At 44.5% G+C, this 23,261-nt stretch overlaps 2 protein-coding genes across 9 annotated transcripts in view; both read right to left on the reverse strand.

Moving 5' to 3' along the window:
- sardh (sarcosine dehydrogenase) overlaps nucleotides 1–12,648 on the reverse strand; it is a 34,440-nt gene extending 21,792 nt beyond the window's left edge. The window contains exons 1-10 of one of the 8 annotated variants that reach the window (XM_060050227.1): nucleotides 12,531–12,648; nucleotides 10,773–11,010; nucleotides 10,240–10,376; nucleotides 8,016–8,194; nucleotides 7,408–7,587; nucleotides 6,520–6,643; nucleotides 5,498–5,598; nucleotides 3,696–3,800; nucleotides 1,295–1,424; nucleotides 313–399 (exon numbers count right to left, since the gene is read on the reverse strand). In XM_060050227.1, the coding sequence (XP_059906210.1) occupies nucleotides 313–399; nucleotides 1,295–1,424; nucleotides 3,696–3,800; nucleotides 5,498–5,598; nucleotides 6,520–6,643; nucleotides 7,408–7,587; nucleotides 8,016–8,194; nucleotides 10,240–10,376; nucleotides 10,773–10,969 (1,240 nt within the window). In that variant the 5' untranslated portion in view covers nucleotides 10,970–11,010; nucleotides 12,531–12,648. Of the gene's footprint in view, nucleotides 1–312; nucleotides 400–1,294; nucleotides 1,425–3,695; nucleotides 3,801–5,497; nucleotides 5,599–6,519; nucleotides 6,644–7,407; nucleotides 7,588–8,015; nucleotides 8,195–10,239; nucleotides 10,377–10,772; nucleotides 11,011–12,448 lie in introns of all 8 variants that reach the window. The other 7 variants (XM_060050232.1, XM_060050226.1, XM_060050233.1 and 4 more) reach the window with 7 other exon arrangements.
- Nucleotides 12,649–13,508: 860 nt separating this feature from the next.
- cercam (cerebral endothelial cell adhesion molecule) overlaps nucleotides 13,509–23,261 on the reverse strand; it is a 10,887-nt gene continuing 1,134 nt past the window's right edge. Inside the window, exons 2-12 of the mRNA XM_060050235.1 lie at nucleotides 23,126–23,236; nucleotides 22,336–22,453; nucleotides 21,870–22,004; nucleotides 21,229–21,433; nucleotides 20,643–20,762; nucleotides 19,965–20,041; nucleotides 19,389–19,495; nucleotides 18,249–18,381; nucleotides 17,845–17,972; nucleotides 16,802–17,005; nucleotides 13,509–14,806 (exon numbers count right to left, since the gene is read on the reverse strand). Of these exons, the coding sequence (XP_059906218.1) occupies nucleotides 14,572–14,806; nucleotides 16,802–17,005; nucleotides 17,845–17,972; nucleotides 18,249–18,381; nucleotides 19,389–19,495; nucleotides 19,965–20,041; nucleotides 20,643–20,762; nucleotides 21,229–21,433; nucleotides 21,870–22,004; nucleotides 22,336–22,453; nucleotides 23,126–23,236 (1,573 nt within the window). The 3' untranslated portion in view covers nucleotides 13,509–14,571. The remainder of the gene's footprint in view (nucleotides 14,807–16,801; nucleotides 17,006–17,844; nucleotides 17,973–18,248; nucleotides 18,382–19,388; nucleotides 19,496–19,964; nucleotides 20,042–20,642; nucleotides 20,763–21,228; nucleotides 21,434–21,869; nucleotides 22,005–22,335; nucleotides 22,454–23,125; nucleotides 23,237–23,261) is intronic.

The raw sequence follows: 23,261 nt of genomic DNA on the forward strand, positions 1-23,261 counted from the left end.
CTACGGGTAACTAGGCTGCTTCAGACCAACCCTTTTGACACTTGCGCCGCGACGCAAGTGCCATTTATCCGCCTGTAAAATAGCGATAGCGCCGTAGAACCGCCCACAAAGCTACTTGCGCTTTGCGCTTCCCACTTGCGTTTCAGACCGTTAAAATAGAGCCCGCAGTGTTGTACTGCAAAGAATGGACTGATCTGTGTTCATCATTATCCTGCTCCCTCTCTTTTCATTCAAGTCATTCCCTGCATATCAGAGAGGTTCGAGCGGGTGTTGAATCGTCTCTGTGCTCCGCTGCTCTCGTCTCACACTTACCGGCGCTGTTGAAGCCACAGCCCAGGAAGAATCCCCTGACCTCCGGAGCTTCCCCCATCAGAGGCTTATGGTCCGCCGTGAAGGACTCTGAGTGGGGGAGAGAGAGACAACATGTCAGCTTCACTATGTCAGCTACAATATAAACACATCCCAGCTACAATATAAATATATCAGCTACAATATAAATATATCAGCTACAATATAAATATATCAGCTACAATATAACCATTATCAGCTACAATATAAACACATCCCAGCTACAATATAAATATATCAGCTACAATATAAATATATCAGCTACAATATAAATATATCAGCTACAATATAACCATTATCAGCTACAATATAATCATATCAGCTACAATATAACCATTATCAGCTACAATATAATCATATCAGCTACAATATAACCATATCAGCTACAATATAACCAAATCAGCTGTCATATAACAAAATAACCCTATACGCTACAATATAAATATTTCAGCTACAATATGAATATATCAGCTACAATATAACCATATCAGCTACAAGATAAAATAACGATTTTATATGTTTCCATGTTATATTTGTTTGTCGTTTGAATCTGTTGTGCTGCTGCTGTTATTATTATCATAATCAAAGTGAAAGAAATAGAGGAAGGGGTATGTCTTTGACCAACCCACACACACATTAAATTAATAACCTTGCAGGCTCCCAGTGTAAAGATGTGGTTCAGGTTTTAAGTTATCATGGGGAAACATCCAAGTGCTTAGCGTGAACCTCCATTCAAACACAGTGCTGCGTGTGGCCCAATGTCCCAGGATTACCACGCAACATGTAAACACTCAAAGTCTCACACACTTCTAGTCCTATCAGCACTTCATCTGTTGTACACCAGGGTACAGGTGACAGGTGTCAGACATCTCTCTCTCTCTCTCTCTCTCTCTCTTTGTAAATAATTATATAAGTGTATTTCTTGTCTCTGTGTGTCTGCATGTACCTGGGCCACAGACGGTTGACTTGATGCCAGTCTGCTCCAGGGCTGGGACTCTGTTCATGGCTCCTTCGATATTCGCCGAAAACACATCCCAGTCCAGGTCGAAGAGGCTGAAGGCAAACTTGTCAGACACCTGGGGACGGTGACACAGGATCAAACATGCAACCGTCAGCTCTCGTGTACTTCAGCTTGGCCCGCAGTTTGAATGACCTCAGGTGCCCATGATCATAGAAACAGTACCTTATAGCACGTCGCTACAAATGTCTCTGTTTGCATTTGTCAAATGGCATTTCATTCTGCGATTCCATACACAAAGATTGTTTTAGGAGCTCAAGCAAAGCTCTCCCCCCCCCCTTTCCCCTCACTCACACATAGAAATTAATTTATTCAGAACACCTGGGAACCAGATCACCTCCCCAATTTGACTCCCATTTCAGGGAAATCTGTCGAAACATGCCTTCTGGAAGAATGGATCCAACTTTTAATCTACAAAAACAAAGGTGTTTAAAGCTGTAAAAAGCCTCTATTGTTCATCTTGAATAGTGCCTTTCACTTATGCCAAGAAATAACTTATCCTAGGATATTTCAAAAATAAGGATATTGAAGACTTTTATAAAGCGTAGAACCTACGCAAGAACACATCTACTAAGGGCTTCTGCACGTCCCCTAAGGGGACATTAGAGGGTGACCAATAGACCACACCCCCTATCTGTACGTCTCTGAAGGGGACATTAGAGGTGGACCAATAGACCACACCCCTATCTGCACGTCTCTGAAGAGGACATTAGAGGTGGATGTCCCTAGACCACACCTACCAGGCACCTCTGCATGTCTCTGAAGGGGTGGGCCAATCAACCACACCCACCGCATGAGGTATTGTTTAACAAATGACAGGTTTATTCACTCCCAGTTTGTCTTTCAGTCGATTACAAGCACCCCCACACACACACACACACACACACACACACACACACACACACACACACACACACACACACACACACACACACACACACACACACACACACACACACACACACACACACACACACACACACACACACACACACACACACACACCAGAAAGGCAGCCTTGGGTTTCCAAGCAGCAGTTCCACCTCTCCCTCCAGATGCCTTGTGCCTCTGAGGCCATCGATCCGGCCTATCTTTAGATGTTTGGCACTGCTGCACTTCTCACCACGCCACGAGTTCTTTGTTCACAACTCGCTGTCTCCGTGAGGCCAATCGACTACGGGTCACAGAGCCAACCCAGCGAAGGAGGAGGACGAAAGGAACCGGGGAACAAGAGACGCGAGCGACCCGAGGAATGGCCTTCGAGTGGACGGGTCGTGGCGGGGAGAGAGGGGTCTGTGCTTGGCTTTGGAGGCGACAAAGACACGCTGCCTGAAGCGGTGCCAGCACAGCAGACATCACTCTGTCACTCCATTCAAGTTATGTTTGACTGCCTCAAAGGACAAACTCTTTGTGCGGTTCCTGAATGTGATTGAGTGTCATTTTTCAAGCTACCAAAACACACACACTCTATTCTGTATTTTTATTTTTCTATTTTGAGCAGAGCATTTCCTTCGGGATTAATAAAATACTCATTAATAAATTACACGCGGCAGGGTGTGACGGTCTGGTTGTGGCTATGTAACGTTACGTAACCGATGGCTACCTACAGTTTGTAACTGTTAGGTTAATTAAAGCTATCTGCATGCACATATGAACAAGACTATTCACCTCCATGATAAAAGGTCATCAGGAGAGCTGTGTATCGCTACAAAAAACATTCTTAAATGTCTCTGATGCCCCTTGCCCCCATTATCTAGTTGTGGTTTCACAATATCAGTTAGGCATCGGGTTTTAATAATTTATTATGTTGACCTATTCCACCTGTTGCATAAACGGTGCAATGACTTGCTTTGAGTTTTCACAGCCTCTTTTTTTCCAAACCGGTTGCAACATCACACGATTTCTGTACGCTTTCAAAAGCCTTCTATCACCGGCGCTGGCTACAGAGACGCTGCTCAGTGTGATGCAAGCACCCCAAGGCTAGCCTGTGTCATCATGCGTGGGTGTCATCGCTAGGGCTGCACCTTTCAGGATTACTGGGAAGTATACCAGGATACAGTCTGATTAATTGCATCAAAGGACTCCTTAGTATGGGATTTGTTACATTTTATAATTACCCCGCTTGATCCGTGGGGAATGGTGTAATACTACCGGACGGAAGAGTTGTCGCTTGGTCATTTCTGCGCCAAAAATATATCTATCTGTCTATTTAAAAAGCTTCTTGTTTTTTAAACTCGTGCGTACAGAACTGATCGCCTGTTTTGATTCCGATCGCCGGCCGGCCGATCGGTGCCTCTATAGTCGTGGTCATTGCGATGTGGCGTATTACCTTGTCCCAGAAGATCGGGTTCTGCTCATAGCCGCCCACGGAGAGGGCGTCGCCCTGGAGACGGAGATACACGGAGGCATCGTGGTCCCGGACGTTGGGCATGTTCTAGGGGGAAGGAGAAGATGATTGAAGCATTAGGGGGATGGGGCGAGGGGGAGACGAACAGCAGCAATTCAAGGGAGCTTCCCTCTGAATGGTGATCTTGGGCTTAGCCTGCTTTAGAAGCCTACGTCCAGCGATGGCGTCGCTCATCGATACTCATTGCAACCAGATATCGATGGGCGAAGTCATCGCTCGAGGTAGCCATTGATCTCTTTATTTTATAGTAAAGAAAAAACAAAAGTAATATTTTGTTTTTTTGGGTTTGTTAACTTGCTGCTGATAATAACAAAGAGAATGTGAAAAAATTATAATCGACAAACTAACAGACTCTGGATATCTGGGTTTTCATACAAATACCAGTTAAGAGGCTGACATTTTGAAAACGCCCCCCCCCCCCCCTACATGGCTAATAAAAGTCAAACTGCTCATCTCCTCTGCTCTCTCTGATGCTCTCTCCCATCCACCCTCTCTCGCTCTCCTCTCTCTCGCCCATGCCGGCTACAGTCTTTGAGCTCAGCTCTCTCTCTTGATAGGTGTCTGTGCAACAGATCGATACGAGGCCCTGGTCGAACACACGCACGCCCGCACTCGTGTTATTACGTACGTTTGACATGAGAGGTTATGGAATCCATTTAGTGGGACATCAGGATGATGTTGGCTTGTTGTTGTGGGTGTGTTAGCTTGTGTGTGTGTGTGTGTAGTGATGCGTGTGTGAGTGAGCATAACTGTGTGCATACGTGTGTGCACGTGCGTGTGTGCACACGTGTGAGGGGGTTAGGTTGTGTGCATGTAGGGATGTGTGTGTGAGTGTGCATCCATGTGTGCAAGCGTGTGTGCGATCGTGTGAATGCGTGTGAGTGGGTTAGGTTGTGGGTGTGTAATGATGTGTGCGTGCATGCATTCGTCCAAGTGGGTGTAGCTGACCTATGGAAGACAGGGACACTCTGCACCAACACGCGCATTTACAGTGATGGACGGATGGACGTATCATTACACACAGGCCTACACCCGTATTTCCAGCAAGGTTAGGTAAATCATATGGTGCAGAGCTCAACGTCCAAAAGACATTCACCTATATGTCTGTATTTCGTAGAAACACTTATCTCTTTCAAATATATGTCTGTATGCACCATGTGGACAATTGCATTTGGGTTTATGGTTCCACAATGCCCTCTGCTGGTGGGATACTGTACACAAAATGGACATAATGCCACTAGAAACTGAGTGAAACACTAAACTAATAATGCTTATCAATGCCTCTGACCTGGATGCCGTCTGTTCTCGACCGACGAGATAATGGCGCTAAGCTACATGTGGCTAGGTCTTACCTGGATGACCTCAATTCCCGACTGACGAGATAATGGCGCTAAACTACATGTGGCTAGGTCTAACCTGGATGCCCTCTATCCTCTACCAATGAGATAGTGCCGCTAAGCTACATTTGGCTAGGTCTTACCTGGATGGTGCTAAGCTACATGTGGCTAGGTCTTACCTGGATGGTGCTAAGCTACATTTGGCTAGGTCTTACCTGGATGCCCTCTATCCTCTACCAAAGAGATAGTGCCGCTAAGCTAAATTTGGCTAGGTCTTACCTGGATGGTGCTAAGCTACATTTGGCTAGGTCTTACCTGGATGGGGCTAAGCTACATGTGGCTAGGTCCTACCTGGATGGGGCTAAGCTACATGTGGCTAGCTCCTACCTGGATGCCCTCTATCCTCTCCGTCACCACGTAGGCGTGATGCATGGCGATCAGAGGCACCTTGACCCCGGCCATGTCCCCCAGTTTGGTGGCCCAGACACCTGCAGGGAGCACGAGGCACACCGTCAGACAGACATACTAAAGACGGCTTTCACTTGTCTAACCGTCCTAGGATGGCCTGTGTCAAAGAAACAGCTGCAACAGAGACGAGAAAACAGGACTTGAAAAAGTGAAAAATATAAACCAATACGGTCATATCTTTATCTTTATTTCAGACCCAGAGGGATCCATATCACCAAAGACAACAAGAACAAACAGAAAAAACCCTATAATACAAAGCTTTCCACAATATCCAATGTCCAGCATACAGACATGTTGGCCAATGGTTCCAAAGTCTGGAAGAGAATCTGACAGAACTGCGTACAGGGTTATCAAGACAGCAATTAGCAATTTTCGGTCAGAATCGACCTGGGTAGAAACACTCCCACGCTAAGGACTCGTGCTAGCAGTAATCATAGAACCATATCCAAAGGCTCATAATCATTGAAGATGAGTTGAGAGACTATTCAACATATAAATGTTTTACCTTAATTGCTGAGAATAAGTGCTTTATTTAGTTGCCATTTTAGTTTGTACAATCAACAATGTAAAATAATGATATATAAACCGCTCAGCTGTCCGAAGAACCAAGGCTTCTCTAATCAGAACCTCATCAGCGTACGTTGGGCACTATGAGGTTTACAGTCCAATAGCCGTTACTTTTCACTCCTTATCTCTCCTTTAAATCCTTTGTTTCCAAATGAACTCTAGGTATACCCTTTTAACCATTATTAGGACTGGTAACTTTCGTTTCGCAATGCAGCTTCTGGTGTAATCCCCTCATAACGCGATCCTCTTATAACGCTTCTATGGAGGAAATCAATGCATTTTGAGTTTCAATGAGCTTTTGCTGTTTCCCCTCCCCTCTCCATGGCCCGCAGAGGGCCGAACCCGGGTTGCTATGCCGACCGACCGCGACTCACCTGCACAGTTGACCACGCAGGCCGTCTCGATGGTGCCGTGCTCCGTCTCCACCGCCCTCACCCTCCTCACCCCCGTCTCGTCCTCTCGCACCGTGATGCCCGTCACCGGGCAGTTCTCGATCACCTGTGGAGAGGAGCGGAGACGCAGGTACGACCCGTCAATCGCTGACCGGGGTGGCTCGTTGGCCATACATCGGTACACACAGAGGAAGGTACTCACATACTCGGGTAGACACACAAAAACATGTGCAATATTTGACGTAACAAAACCATTGGGGATTATTTTGAGACGTTAACGGCCGGTAAACCCGTTGCTATGGCACAGATATGCCATAGTAATCATAATCCGCCCTTCAGCCATTTGTGTACAAGTAGCTCAGTGGTAGAGCATGGGGACTAGGAGCCAGACGTTGTGGGTTCAAGTCTGACCTCAACCAAATATATTGTCAGAAAGGTCGTGAAATACATGTTGCCCAGGATGTCTAAGAGACATGTTTGATGATGAATTTGAGGCGTTTACTTCTGGTAAACATTGCTATCTTGACATACCATGGCGTTTAATAATATTTACCAAGCCCACTATTTCCTCCAAGTATGGAAGACTTATTCTTATCCAAACACACTGATCTGGTTCAACAGGGGTAAACAGATGTAAACTAGCCTCTTCGGCTAACTCTGGCTAACTTACAGTTTGAATGTTGATTAGTGTGCAATATCCCTGAAATAAACCAATAAATAAAACCTGCTTTTATGGCAAACAAGTTTATAATTATATTTGATTCGTTATTTCAATTATTTGCAAGAATCTCCCCGTCCACAATAACCCCGTGCTACAGTGTGCTGGGCCTCATGATAAACACTGTATGTGACTGTTGGTCCTGTGGTTACCGTGGCGCCGCGGGCCGAGGCGGCCCGGGTCAGCGTGGTGCAGGTCCCGGCCGGGTCCATGGTGCCGTCCTTGGGCACGTAGAGCGTCCCGTACAGGTCGTCCACGTTCATCAGCGGGTACAGGTCCTTGGTCTCCGCGGGCGACAGCACGTAGGACTCGATGCCGTACACCTTGCCGAGCTGGAGGAGGAGGAAGAAGAAGAAGAAGAAGAAGAAGAAGAAGAATTGACCCGTTGAAGTCGGATTATATTTACTATCATTTACTTTTGTATTTTCTATGCTACACTGCAACTTGCTTAAAAGCTACCCTGCACCTAGTATCAACGCTACGCTGCTTCTAGCTTCAATGCTACGCTGCACCTAGCTTCAAAGCTACTCTGCACCTTGCTTTAACTCTACCCTGCACCTAGTATCAACGCTACGCTGCTTCTAGCTTCAACGCTACACTGCACCTAGCTTCAAAGCTACTCTGCAACTAGCTTAAACTCTACCCTGCACCTAGCGTCAACGCTATGCCGTACCTATCTGAATCACTACTCTAGGCTTTTCCCCCAACACAACACCAGCCCTCGGCGCTCCCAGAGCTCCAGCTATTCCCGTGTCCTTACCGACATCAGCCTCTTGTATTCGTCCAGCCGCTGCTTGTTGGAGGCAATGAACAGGCCGCCATTTTGGATCCAGCCAGTGTGCAGGCCAGTCTCCTCTTCCAGGTCTTTCGAGATCACGTTCCTGGTGTGAGCCAGGAGCTCTACTTCCACGTCACTGGGCCTTAGCTGCCACAACAGGCCTGTGGTGTAGGGGGAGAACAACACAAAAAAGGGATATCCAAAGTTTTCTAAAGTCACTTTGTACTTATCGGCTAGGGTTAGACACACACACACACACACACACACACACACACACACACACACACACACACACACACACACACACACACACAGGTTAAGGTTACATCCCTTCTTAAGTAATTTTACATTGCCAAGACAGAGGAGTACAATATTGGCATAGGATCGTATGGCAGGTAAGAGGGTAGAGATACTGTTTCCTCTTTCTCAAAAAAAAACTGTTATAAATGTGGACGAAGTTAGCCTTTGGCCAGTTTACCAGTACATCTGCTGATTGTACAGGCTTTCACCGGGTTTCTAAATTTAAACCAGAACTGGTTATGCAAACATTTGTTTCCCAAGTGGGGGCAGAATTAAAGACTCTCACATAACCTTCAAAACCAGACCAACTACATAAGTCGCTGCAATGCGCATTTTCGCATAGATCACTCATTTGCATAATCAAAAGCAAAACAATACCATTAGGTTGGGCATAGTCAGGAGTATCCCAACACAATTTGTGGTTGTTTTGGGCATTCGGCTTTCATGATTCTTTCAAGGTTTTCCAAATCTTTTAAGGTAGAGCAAAATCTATCCTGTCGGACCTGATGGGTCCTTGAGGCAAAACGATTCAGCAAGTCAAATAAGGCAAACAAGTTTCAGAGTATTTTATACAACTTTCCTCCCCCTGCAACACTGTAGGAGCAGATAATTATGGAAAATTAGGCGGAAGATGAAGAAAAATAGGTCAAAATATAATAATAATAATAATAATAATAATAATAATAATAATAATAACAATAAAGACACATATGATAAAAAAAAGTGGGGTTCGCTTTGCAAACTTTCCTCAGCCTGCCTGTGATATATGTAAGGGATAATGTATAGAATGCCGGTCATTATCGGGGAAATTAGCCCCAACAGCACGAACGGGACACCGACGCGCAGCGGAGTTGTCCTGCTTTGCCCTGAAGGGGCTTATTCTATACATTATCCCACCTATTACATGGCTACTTGCCAAAACAAAAATAATACTTTTTGCAATTTATTTTTTACCAGCATTCGTAGTGTTCATCAGCAGAGCAATAGTCTGCCAAAGAGGATGACGTCATTTATCAACCGAGTACGCTGGGTACTTGATAAGTTAGCGGACTACTTGCGGAGTGATACGAAAGACGGCAAGAAATCCACTTTCCTTGACAGCGGTCATTATATGCTTAGCAACGGAGAATTATCAAAAAATTATTCACCGCCGGAGGTTGTGAAGGCCCATGAGTGTTCTACAGCATTGAGATGAGCCATGTAATAAGATAATATAATATATATGTATAATATATGATAATATAATATGATCATATTGTTGTATCAAAAGGTGTGAAGACCTGACCTGACACCTGGTTCATCATGACTCGCATTGACCACAAATACCAAACTCTTCAGCCATATTAACGGCTTAGGTCAGTAATGGCTTTCGTAAGGGTTCCAGAGAGACAAACAGAGAAGTGGACAGATAAAGACAGACACGTAGACAGACAGACAGACAGACAAACAGACTGGCGGACAGATGAATAGACATACATCCCCCAGACAGATGAAGTGCCTGCATGGTATGTGTGTCACGTACAGAACTATTTGCCAAACTTGATCCTCCACAAATATTGTACTTCTGTCTGCCATAGTGTATGCTCATCACTGAGCCTCCCTGTAATTCCCATGCACTTTTCAAACAGACCAGAAACGTTGGACATGCTTGTGTATACTGCAGCATGCCAGCCGGAGCAGCAGTGCAATGTATGTCCTGGATATCATACCAACCATCCATACCTCTCTCCATTCCTCCATCAATCCATCTACACCTCCTCCCCCTCTCCCACCCTCCCTCCTCCCTCCCATCGATCGATCCCTTCCCCCCCTCCATCCATCCATCTATACAGCCTTCCCCCCACCCACCCACCCCTCCCTCCCTCCCATCAATCCCTCCCTCCCCCCCTCCTCCCTCCCTCCCTACCTGCAGTGTGCCAGGTGGTGCCGGCGGTCAGCCTGTCCCGCTCCAGCAGAACCACGTTGGTCATGCCCATCTTAGCCAGGTGGTAGATGGTCTGGCAGCCCAGACTGCCCCCTCCGATCACCACCGCATCAGCTGACCTGCAGGGCACCAATCACCACGGCAACACAGGACACACTTTCATTAATTCATTGAATTCGCTTTTCCACTAGCTTTCATCACACTGATTCAATAATTGTATTAAAAACCTCTTGTTGTTTCAACACAAATGATCCTCCATTGAGTTGAAGAATATACATGCATCGATTATGAATTAGAATTTAAGAAAGAATAGATGAAACTGGAAATTAATAGATATGAAACTGGCCTCTGTAACTGAAATATTAACAGTAAAAAATTTGTGCAGCATTTATCCTTCAAAAACAATTGCTTTAGAATCGATAAAAGCAATACATTTGAAAGGATGAACCACTGAACGAACATTATAATGTCACGGAAGGATGCAATGATGCAAGCCCCTGGTCGTGACCTCTGACCTGGGAAGTGGTTTGGTGGGGCCGGCCGAGGCCCCGCCCTGCTGTTTGAGGGTCTTCTCGTACGGGACGTTCTTCTCCTTGGTGGGCTCCGAGCTGTAGCAGCGAGCGCTGGTCCGGACCAGAGGAGAGACCCCAGGAGACCACCGCAGGCCTGCCCTCCGCGCAACGCACCCCAAGAACCCCATGACCCCTGGCATGGCCCCTGATATGACCCCTGATATGACCCCTGGTATGACCCCTGCAGGCAGAAACACATAGCATACAGGCAAGGTTCTGAAGGCCATTCAAGCTCGTTCTCATGTTGCTAATCAACGCAAGGATGCAAATCTACACAACACAATAATAAGTCAAAAAGGGTTGACCGATCCACTGGTAAATGGTCCCTAACCGACCTGATTAAGTTAATGAGCCTGTACGCAGTAATCGGTAAGTTGTTTCTTTACCGGGACAATGATGCTATGAAAATCAGGACTATAAGCCCTTATTACCTTGTTGTAACAAAAAGCTCTTGGGACATGTTGACGCAATCGACAAGCTATTCATTGCACTTATTATCTTCAGAGGTGATTAGGGCTAAAAGTGTCGGCTGTAATAGCCCCTTTATCTCAAGGAAATTCAGTTGATAAAACAGGGTATACATAATTCATTTTTTTATTATATTATAACATAATTATATTTTTGTCTGCAATCTAGCAGCAGGATGTCTCTTAAAGTGCGCTTTCCAATCCAGGTAAAATTAGGATTTATGTTTCTTAATCATGCATATACCAAAGGGTCTTTCGTTCAACAGTGACCAACTCTTAAAATTTAAATAATGCAATGGATACTATGGTGTTAAACAAGGTCGAGTACAGAAGGCACAAATTATCTAAATTAAAGCCGGCTATAATTTTAGCCGGCTTTTCATTTTCATTTAGGGAAAGACAACGAGTGCATGTTCTATGGCCCGACGGTGCGCTCATCCAGACCACTCAATGTTCTGACTGCGTTCACAGCCAAAGCCAAGGAGCGGCGAGAATACATAAAGAGTTCATGCAAAGACGCGAATAAAGTTTAATCATCTTGAATAGCGGTACGAACGACCTGATACAAGGACTTCGCGTGATTCTAGTCGCGCGAACGATGGAGATTTGTTTGCCGCGAATTTAACTTGAGCTTTGTCCTGACAGTCTATCAGCGTTCATTCTCTGACGTCCAGAATGAACTGGTTCACAGTGCAGACTTTCTCCTCCAACATGCTGGTTTTGAAAATCGCGCGAGCAACCTCGTCGGATTAAAATATCCGTTTCGCTTTTGGTGTGAATGCACCTGATCGGACACGTGATTTTTACGTAAATAACACACTGTAATCCTGTTGTTAAATTATCTTGGAATAATTCGAGTGTGTCTGTGCTAAATTAACACACATGCATGTCCTCCCCTATGCCCTAACTTTGAATGACAGTCATGTCCAGCAGCTGCATTGCACGCATACTTTTCCAAGCTCCAGCTGTCCAGTAAATTGATACTTTAAACATTGAATAATTACACTCTTACAGAATATCCATGGCTATGAAGTACTTGGTAAGGAGTGACAAATTAGCCTAACTTTAGCGTAAGCACAAAATGCTTGCAAAACTTGCTATCTCCAAATAACCCCTCAGCATAGGCTATGTATTCATAACGAGGTTGTTGACTCACACACTTACTTGCAATGCTCTTCGATACAGCCAGTTTCCGTACAAAGTGTAAATGCAGAGGCAATAGTTTTGGAAGTACCTTAAGTCGATCGAAATCGTCTGCTTAGTTGAGAGAAGTCTTCCTGTGCATCAAAGACGTTGTCACAGCGTGCGGAATTTGGACTTTTTAGGCACCGTCTATGAATATAATGTGCTGGACAAAAGTGTAAAAATATTTTGCTCTTATTTTGATGTAGGATTTAAGTGTAAATACAATTGTTCTCAGGTTTCCCATGTGCCTTGGTAATAATTGCATTCCCTATTTTACATTTTCATATCATTGAGAGCTGCTACAAATGTTTTTATTTCTGATGTGTGCATTTAGGGCAACAGCTGTTGATGTATCAGCCCTAAATGGCTGACTTCCCATCCAAGCGAAAGAACATCAGGTCACATCTGTTCACTGAAGATATAAGGTGGGGGCGTAGAGAAATAGGAAAATAGGACTATCAGAAGGGCCATATTTATATATCTTCAGTTTTTATTTGCATGAGAAATTAGACACGACGTATTGCCTGACATGGAATGTCAACTAATTGGAAGAACTGGGCACAGCGAAGAACAACGCCCCCAAAATGTTGATTCAAAGCCACATAAATGGAAAGATAAAACATACAGTAGAGATAAACATTAAAAAGCTAACCTCTAACTTTTGTGGGACATTCCCCAACATTAACCATGAAGCCCCCTAGAGTCGGTGAGCCAATAGGAAACTGTGTTGACATCCCCTCCCACAGTGGGATCGGTCGAGTTCAGACAGTCCAGCTTTTGGCCAATTACACTCGACCATCCCCTCTCTCCCTCTCTCTCGAAATGATCCTGCTTGTCCTGTAAGACACGGGGAAGTGTGTGGTGGAGTTGGATCATTTATCCCCTTCCATATATCAGGACCATGACACAACTATGGCAACTGACTCTCTCTTTGAGTGTAAGTGTGCGTGTGCTAGTGAAAGTGTATGTGTCACTGCAACCATCAGTCAACTTCACAATCCAGAACGACTGTCCAAAATGCATGAAATAATTATACAATAAGAATTTATTGCATGCTTTTTGCTTTTTTTCTTCCCATTCATGAATTATTGCACAGATATTTCTCTACATTTGTCAAAATATGGCGTTCCTTATCTGCAATCCATTTTTGGTATTCTCTATCATTTTGATCTGTTTTAAATGCATATTATTGTGTCGCACAATATCGTCAACCACGTCAAAAGAAGGTTCTGAGGTTCTGACATTAGAAAATAAAAGAAATACAACTGAAGACTCAAGTACCATGAACCTAGATCACTACATGATGTACAAAATATTTTTGTAAAACAAGATCATACACAGTTTATACAGTTTTCGAATGAATCCATATGGAGAAAAATTATTCATATACACAGGAAGGATACTTTGTTTTGTTGCCCATTCTGTGAGGCACAACAAATGGAGTGTATCATTTAGTATCAAATGAAGTCTCTATTCTACACATAAAAAACATAAGAATTGCTCCGTTAGAGGTCCAATTTGATCATGCAATCATTAGAAACCTCCACACAACCATTCACGCACAGTTTAAAATACACAAACAAATATTAAAATGATCAAAATATTGAATCACATTGTATACCATGTGTACAAGTGAAACAGCCTTAAATTAACTTGGACTTGTCAGATATTCCTTTAAATGGGTTTTCATTGTCTAAAACTTAAAGCATGTAACATCGCAACTCTCACAGAAAACACACCTTTGTACGAAACACTACCTTACTTAGTAGTATGTGTGAGTATGCGACTAGCAAAAAAAAATACTGACTCTTTCCATCCACAAGATGGCATAACTGCACATCGCCCAACAGGTTGCATAAAACCTAGAGACAATCTAACTAATTTGTGTACCATGATCTTTAGAAGGCCAGCGACATAGAGGACCCTTTAGAACCCCTTATCCCACCTGATGTCACCTGACACCAAGCTGACCAATGGCGGGAGCTCCTGTCATGAAGTCAAGGGAACATTCTCCTTTCTAAACTCCCCGACCCCCGTGATCTTAGAGCTTTCACCGGCCTCCTTGGACTGACATTTGACCCCTTCCTCGTCTACAGTTCATCCTTATAAGCGTTGGACAACATCTCGGGTTGCTGAGCTGCGCCTTTAAGAGTCTTCTGTGAGCCCCTCCAGTCGGTGCGGACTGCATCGTCATCCCACAGCGTGGAGGTCTCCGTGTCGCTGACCCAGGCTGGGTCACCGGCGTAGTGGCAGGGCTGCACCAGCAGGGGGCGCGTGCTGAAGGCCTGCAGGTTGCGGTTGGGGTAGTGGGCCTTATGCGCCTCGCTGGATAAACAGGGGAATGCAACAGTTGGTTCAATCAATGATATGTTAGTGATAATGTTATGTTAAAAATGTGCGACACTACATTTGTAAAGATAATATTATCCTGAGTAATCTTGTTTACTTTAAATCTTTGTTGGTATTAATGATTATAGTTCTGGCTGGCATGAGGTTTTTGTTGCTTTGGTCGGAATTGCCAACTAGACAAGCATGTCCGGTGAGGATTAGACAGCCTGTAAGCAGGACAGAAAACAGGCAGAAAGAGCCAACTTAATGGCTGGCAGGGAGCCATTTGTCTACAGATGGCGGAGCCAAAAGGCATTGTCAAGCTTTGTGGTTTTGCAAGTCTGCTAGGAGTACATCATATTTCATACTTGACGTTTTACATGTAGCCTCACTCATCCATACACCTCGTCTGGTGGGGGCACCGGGAAAGAGCCTTAATGGTTTGTAAAAACGATCTCTCTATAGGCAAAGCATCTGTTGTAGCATATATATGCGAGGTCAAAATAAGTTTGTTACATCCTTATTACCACTGCCGCGACGGACCTCATGTGTGCTTAAGAATATATATCTTTAATACTATCTCTCTTTACACAATGTCTGCAGCCAGCTTTGAGTTAGGGTTAGTAAAAGCTCAAGTAAAAGTCTGTGTTTTGTATTATGTATATTCTCTATTTTTCTATCTAACTATATTTCAGTAAACGCTGTTCTAAAGGTATTCTGTGATACAATCAGTTTTTGATGTTTTCGTACATAATATCAATCACACTAGCACGTCTTAACCTCTAGATGGCAGCACACTCACAATGATGAAGACCGTAGGCTCTTCATGTTGAATCTAAATAAACTTCCTTGCAAAGGCAGTGATTCACCTCCTCTTTGGTGTGTTTGGAGTTTTCCAACTACTGTTTGCCTACTGTTGCATAATAGATAATACTAGCATTGAGCAAACATGAAACTGTAAATAGCTCAAAAGTTATAAAATTATCCTGCTGATTAAAGCCAAAGCATTCATTTTTTGATGAATCTTACATACAAGACTGCAACACATATTTTACTGGATTTAGATCCCAAGACCCAACTTACATAAGCCAACAATGAACTGGCTTTGAAAAGCAGGGAGATGTTGAGGAGAGAGGCGTGTTTATGGCAATAGGAAATTTGAATGTTAAGCAGTTCCAGAAAAAAAAAAAAATGGGAATCCTCTGCTTCTAACCATCCCCTGCTGTCTATCAGTTTGATTAACTATCCCTGGGAAAACACAAATTAAACTGGAGGCTTTCCACGTTTCCATCTTTCCCGTGCATTTCTATCCAAAAACAAAACCATGATTCTGCAATGATCCGTGTTATGGAACGAAAACACCACGTATAAATTAGACTAGAGTAGTAGAAAACAAGCATTGGGTTATGATGGATTAATCTTAGATACAGCTACTTGGGGGCATGTTTAACCACAGTTGAACACCAGTTATTTAACAGGTAAACTTACCCGTTAGAAATGGTGTTGTTGTTGGTGGAACATTTCTGTGTTATTTTTGGCTAACATTTATAGAATGTTGAACGGGGGAAATTCTGGGTGAAGTACAAGAAGTCTGATACATCCCGCCAAAAAATGCTTTTCGCTGTTGGTCGGTTTCACGCCTCTATCGGCTGCATGTCCTAGCTTAGGCGAGTGTGACGTGGATTTTGTCAACGTTTGACCATACCCCTTGCACCTGCTCCGATTGAACCAATGTGTTTTTTAACTTGTAGGCTTAAGTAATCCTGCTTAAAATTCACCTTTGACCTGTGAAACCATATATATATTTATAAATATATATTTAATAATTTATTTATGTGTAATAAATACACTTATTTATTTTTAAAAATGATTTGAAACAGAATTTTACGCCCAGTAACGTGGAGAGATGACAACAGAACATTGAATGCGTGCGCACTCGCATGCACAAGCACATTTCCGTGTGTTTGTGTGCGTGCCTGGCCTGGTACTGACCTTGGGTGCTTGTCGTACATGATGGGTAGGAACTCGTCCACGGGGAGCATCTTGGACAGCGGCTCTGCGTTGAGCAGCTTCTGGGCGCCCTGCAGCGAGATGGCGTAGGACAACGTCCAGTAGGAGTAGTCGGCCGTCACCAGGTTGTGAACGTTGTCCACCTCCTCCTCCTTGCCCGGGTTCACCTGCTTCCTGCCCAGGTAACTATGGCAACAGGTTTGACAACAGACAACAGGGGATGAGGAGGTGGAGGAGCCACACACGTTGTACTTTCATGTATTTATTTATATGGGTTTGTTTTTGTGTTTGCGGTATTCATGCTCGCGCCAATTGGATGCTCCTGAAAAGGCTTTTTTTGAACACGCATGTGTTCTGCACGTGTGGAGAAATGCATCCAGTTCTATGACAAAACCTCGGAACAAATGTTTTCCTCACAAAATGGGGGTCATTTGAAGAGATACCTCTCTGGAAAACCTTGTGTCGTGTTATTCATGTGGTTCATCTGATTAGACGTTCACATTTATGTATTTTTATATCGTGTTACATGGACTACATTTTTTTGCAATTATCTGTTGCCAAAAACCAGGCTGAAATCTAAATGCAGCTGTGCCTATTCCCTCCGGGCCACAAAGCTATGGAATCTCTTACCTGAGGACAAAAACAGGGCTCTACCTCCTGTCTCTTAAGTCTCCTGTTTCAAAGCCTGCTTAAAGACCCACCTTTTCAGGAAGTCTTTGAACTGTTAAGCTACTCTTTAGTTTTGCTTTTCTGTAGTGTAGTTTTGTTCTGTTGTTTGGAAGGACTTTGTAACCTCCATTAAAAAGTGCTTTGGGAATGAAGGTTATAATGTACAATACTTTCATATAAAGTCTTAAGACATTATGCACATATCGTAAAATGTGAATCGACCTCCTAACATTTGTGCAAATTGTCGAAGCTATAATTAAATCTCCCCCTGTCTCTCCCTTTCCTTCTCCCTCTCCCCCCCTGCCCTCTTTTTCTCCTTCTCCCCCATTCCCTCTCCCTCTCCCTCTTGCTCTTACATGATGTCCCAGTCTAGCTGGGCCTTCTCCACCTCCTCCATCAGTCTCAGGACTCGCCGCTTGAAGTTGGCCTGGAAACGCACGTCGTCCTCAAAGACCAGCGCCTTGTCCAACTGCTGGTCCACCATCTGGGGGCAAGACGATAGAACCAATACATATCAATATAAATAAAACATGTGTGTGAATATCACTGTCTTTAATGCATAGACACTCTATTCCGTAGGCATTACATTTATTGACAAAATTGTAAATACGGTATGTTAGTTTTCTCTATGAAGGTATAATGGAGCTCAAATGTATGCGTGTGTGTGAGTGTGCGTGTGTGTGTGTGTGAATCTGCTTCTGTGTGTGTGCGTGTGCGCGTGCGTGCGTGCGTGCGTGTGCGTGCGTGCGATCGCCCTCACCTCCTTCCAGATGAAGTAGTGGCTGAGGAAGCAGCCCACCTCCCCCTTGGTCAGGGTGCGTCCGGAGTAGGGGTCGAAGTAGCCCGGCAGCAGGTCCACGCCCAGCAGCTTAATGTCACTGCTGTTCAGAGCACTGCAGCACACAGATACACAACACACCATAATGTACAACGCACAAACACACGCCTAATGACAGACCGTTATTGTTGGAAGAGGGGATTTACCGGTCGATCGGGCAAAGACCCAGAACCAGCAGGTTTTTGGGACAGAGTAAAGAGAGCGGGGGTTATCACTGTGTGTATTGACACTCGGGAAATGATGTTCCATGAAATCCATTGCAATCTCAGGTTATTTCAGTATATTGATTTCCTACTATTTCTCCAAGCCGATCTAATGGGTGGAGTCTATCTTCCCTTCTGGCTACGTAGCCAAGCGTGGTCAATTACCGCACGCTCACGTGGCCCGGGCACTGACCAATACTCGGGTAGGCTCGTGTTGTGGCGCCAGGGAAGCTGTATGGAGCTACTGTGATTCAGACTTTGAGGAAGCATAAACTACACTAAACAGCGAAATGGAGAAGGGGGGGGAATACAGACCACGCCCCTACAATGCTTCTCCTTTATAAGTATGAGTTAATAGCTTTGAGGAATATATGAATGATGTACATTTTCCTGGATATTCGGTAGGTGTGTAGTGGACACATCCCTCTGGGACATTTCCTTTGTTATGTTTTAGATCGCTTTAAAATGCTTCACATCTAGAGCAGCCTAGCTGTACTCTTTCCCAGTTTGTCCCAGTGATCAAACACAGACCCTTGAGCTTACACTCATCTCTATGTCGACTCTAAAGCGTCTTAGAGTACCATATTAAGCGCTATATCAATTTTATTTATTATTATTATTATTATTATGTACAATTAGCCCTTTATCAGACTCCCTTTTCCAAAGCGACTAACAGGGAATGCTCACAGATCGCTTGACGATGTCTCCAAGGTCGGCTGTAGACCTTGTGGAGGGTCTAACCCAGAGCCTCTTGCGCCAGAACCAACACCCTTCTCCTATAGCACGCGATCTCTGAATATTCTGAACCCGTGCCGTGCGATCTCTCGCATTTTCCCGAATTCTCCTTCTGTTGACTCACTTTCCGTCCACTGCGTCCACCACCTTGACGTCCACCTCCAGCTCGTTGAGGGACAACAGCATCCTCTCTCGGCGGTCGGCACGGCGACGCAGGTTGATCAGGTAGATCTGCGGAGCAGAGAGGGGGCACGTCAGGCTGGAGGCTGACGTGACGCCGGAAAATCGTAACCACGCAAACAACGCTTCCATGACACCATTTCGGTATTCCCCTTAAAGTTTGTTAGAGAAAGTCTGCTCTTTTGTTAAGTCGTATGATATGCGGTAATATGTTGATAATCTGAGCCAGAGTTATGTTCAGACACTCCGTAGACTAGAAATCGTTTGTTTGGGTTAAGCAACTGGGACCTCTCACTGCCTAGTAATACTATTGGTCTAATTTGACACACATGAATGGACTACTTGTACATCCGTCCCAGGTCTGGACTGGAACAGGTCCTACCTGCTGTGTTTATCATTAAACACACTCCTGACCTGCTCCTTCATCGTCTGGATGTGGGTCCTGTTTGTGGTTGATGCTATAATGAGGAGACCCCTAAAGTATGAGGAGGATGTGAGGCCCCGGGAGAGGACAGCTCACCTCGTTGAAGCCCATCAGGTCTCTCTGTTTGGGGAACATGTGCACAAAGCGAGAGGGATGCATCCGGGGGCCCTCGACTGTTGGGAGAACACAAAGGAGTATTGAAACACATTTCAAAAACTCATGGACCCAAAGTAGCCTGTGAATGTACGGCAACAAAGGGACACCTCGGAGAAGAACTGAGATAACCCTGCTGATGTGCAGGTGAATGAATGGATGAGGAATGAGTGTCATCGACCAATATTAACTCTGCAATACATATATGCAATACCACACCATTAACATGTAGGTCCTCTCGGTTAACAGCAGAGACTGTGATTCTTCTAGTTGCCTTTAGGTAGTTCAAAGTGAACATACATAAAGAACACTAAAGACTAGTCGTCAATGGCCTGAAATGAATTGAGGCCATTGACTACTGCGAGGCGGCTATTCAATTCCCGCCCTTAATGTGCTTAATACGGATCGTCATCCAATGGGTCGGGTCACAGACACTAGGTCCATATTTTCTAGAAATAGAAATATTTTCTATTTCTATTTCTATTTCTATCAATCCAACCATCTGTTCATACATCTATACTTGTCTGTCTTATCCATCCATGTATGCATGTATGTACGCAACAATTGTGCAGTCAATGTAATATATATATATATAAGATACAGTATAGCAGCTGTGCTTACCGATGGACTCAAGGTGCACGTGGACGAAGTTGAGGCGGTCGTCCTCGAGCGTGTGGTGGGGCTTGGCCGGTACGTTCAGGTAGCCGTAACGCTCCTTGTTACTCAGGTACATCTGGATGTCTGAGAGGAGAAAGAACACAACGTCACAATGAATCTGCCCAAAGGGAGGATATGATCCATCGAAGAATCAATGGATTTTTTCAATCCCAATCATTTAATCTTCCACTTCACCACAGCCTAAGTATTTTGTTCAGCATGATGCAAACATTTTTGAACATGAATATATAAATAGGCTTAAGTATTAAACCCCATTCAGCAATGGCTCAACCAACCCCAAGGTTCCCAACAACCACTGCTCCTGCACGCACAACACCGATAACGCTACACACACTAATGCTCCGAACCGTGCATCTGCACGCTCTTTCACGACTGCATCTACGGATCGTCTTTTCTACGTTTTTAACGTGCCCGTACCGGACCGGCCTTTCGTTCGCCCTCCCTCACGCCATACCTCAAAGCGTTGACCTACCATCGAATCGCCAAAACAAAAACAACAACACACATCGCTCAAGTCGTCGGACCGAACCTGCCGCTCTGCAGGAGAAGGCGAAGACGATGATGTCGTCGTAGGGCCAGGAGTAGTCGGCGTGCGGCGGGTAGAAGGCCAGCTCCTTCATGCCCCGCTTCCTGAGGTCCAGCAGCACGGTGGAGTGCACCATGGGCACCGGGAAGCAGCCCAGCCGCTGGCGGTGCCGCGTGGGGAAGTACTCGGCCGTGCGCCGGTAGTAGCCCTGGAGGAGGTTTGCGGCGGAGAGGGAGGGTGGAGGGAGGCACATCAATGGAGTTTTAGGAATTTGGTTTTGGTTTGGGGATCGGATCCCTTTGGACCGTGTTGTGCCAAACACTACACTGTGTTGGTATCGAGTCTGACCTGGCACAGCTTATTGATAATCAATGGAGACACTGATGCACAAACAAACAAAAAATGGAAAATGAAAAAGGAGCTACTACAAGTGAATCATAATATTTTTTTAAAGCTCCATTCCATGCCATTAATTAGTAAATGGGACTTTATTGTTTGACTCAGAACAAAACTAAACAACATTCCTCTCCTTCCTGTGGTTATCTGCATTCCATTGGCCAAAAAGTCTGGGGTGGTGTCTGATTGGTCAATGTGCTTAAAGAACATGCGTTCTCTAGTGTGATTGGTTTGGGGCGACCTGTCACCTGGGGGGTGATACCACACCAGTAGTTTGAATAGGCGCCCGGTGAGTCCAGCATGGGGGCGATGACGGACTTGTTCTCTGCTATCATCAGGTTTAGTGTGTCCGGATTGGTCACAATGTTGTCTGTGTCTGCAAACTGAAGCACAGGGAGTAGAGAGGACGTCACCAAGAGGGTCAGAGAGAGAGAGAGAGAGAGAGAGAGAGAGAGAGAGAGAGAGAGAGAGAGAGAGAGATACACACAGCCAGAGGAAAAGCGAGCGTATAACAGACATGGAAAAAGTGTGAATAATCAATTCATGAAAGGCAACCAAACTGAGATAAGATAAAAACGTGTAATTAACTGTCTCATTAAAAAAATGTAAAACAACAACCAATCCCAAATATGTATTCTCAATTTATTCAGATGGCTTCTTAGGATACGTTCTTAGGATACGTTTACAGACGGTGAGCCTTTTTGAAGTGTTTACCATGATGTAGTCAGCCCAACGTTTCCTAGCGAAGTTCAACGCGGCTTGTTTGAGCTTCATGACGTACTCGTATCTGCTGTTGGGCCAGTGCTTCGGACCCAGCTCCCCCGCATAAGACCTGAAGGAGAACAGGGAGACGGCGGAGACTGGGTCACCGTGGTTACAATGGAAAGCATAGACGTTGAATTCAACAATGATGACATTGACAAGGGACTAGACTAGTGTCAATTCAACAGAAATGTGACATGATTTAAAACAATGGAGCATTTGTATTTTTTTATTCGGGCATTACGTTAGTTTGATGTATTTTAAAGAATACAGATTAAAGAAAACCAACACATAGTTACGAATAAAAAATAACAACGACATTTGTACACAAGGATAATATAAGATGAAACAACCTTTTCCATATTGCAATACATTTAAGGGCATGTCCTTTCATTGTAAATCTTTCAGAAAAGGTCAATATCACCACACCACTCATATACGATAAACGATGATATTGAAATATTGATCGCACCCATGTCAATACACTAATGATCACATAATAACGTTAACAGACTAAATACAACTAATCATAATTTCAATACAACGGCACACTGAACAAACCCACACACACATGCACACACGATAAAACGCACGCATGATGATGTATGAGGCAGAGGATAATTGCTACTTGATTTCTACTGATGGTCGTCTGAGCTGAAAAGGTTCAAAAGATAAAAAGCTAAAGAGGTTTTCCTGGCCTCCTTGTTGTGAATGGAAGCGGTGTAGGGTCCATACTACTTACGTGGGCTGGTCCATAGGCCTCCATTCTACATAGTGGTAGTGTTTCTGCACGGCGGTCAGCCACTCTCTCAGCATAGCTGTGGTGTTATCTAAGTTGTGGTCTGTGGCTGCCCTGTAACAGATTGAAGCTTATTAAA

Source organism: Gadus macrocephalus, chromosome 4 (assembly GCF_031168955.1).
Source record: "Gadus macrocephalus chromosome 4, ASM3116895v1".
Lineage (NCBI taxonomy): Eukaryota > Metazoa > Chordata > Actinopteri > Gadiformes > Gadidae > Gadus > Gadus macrocephalus.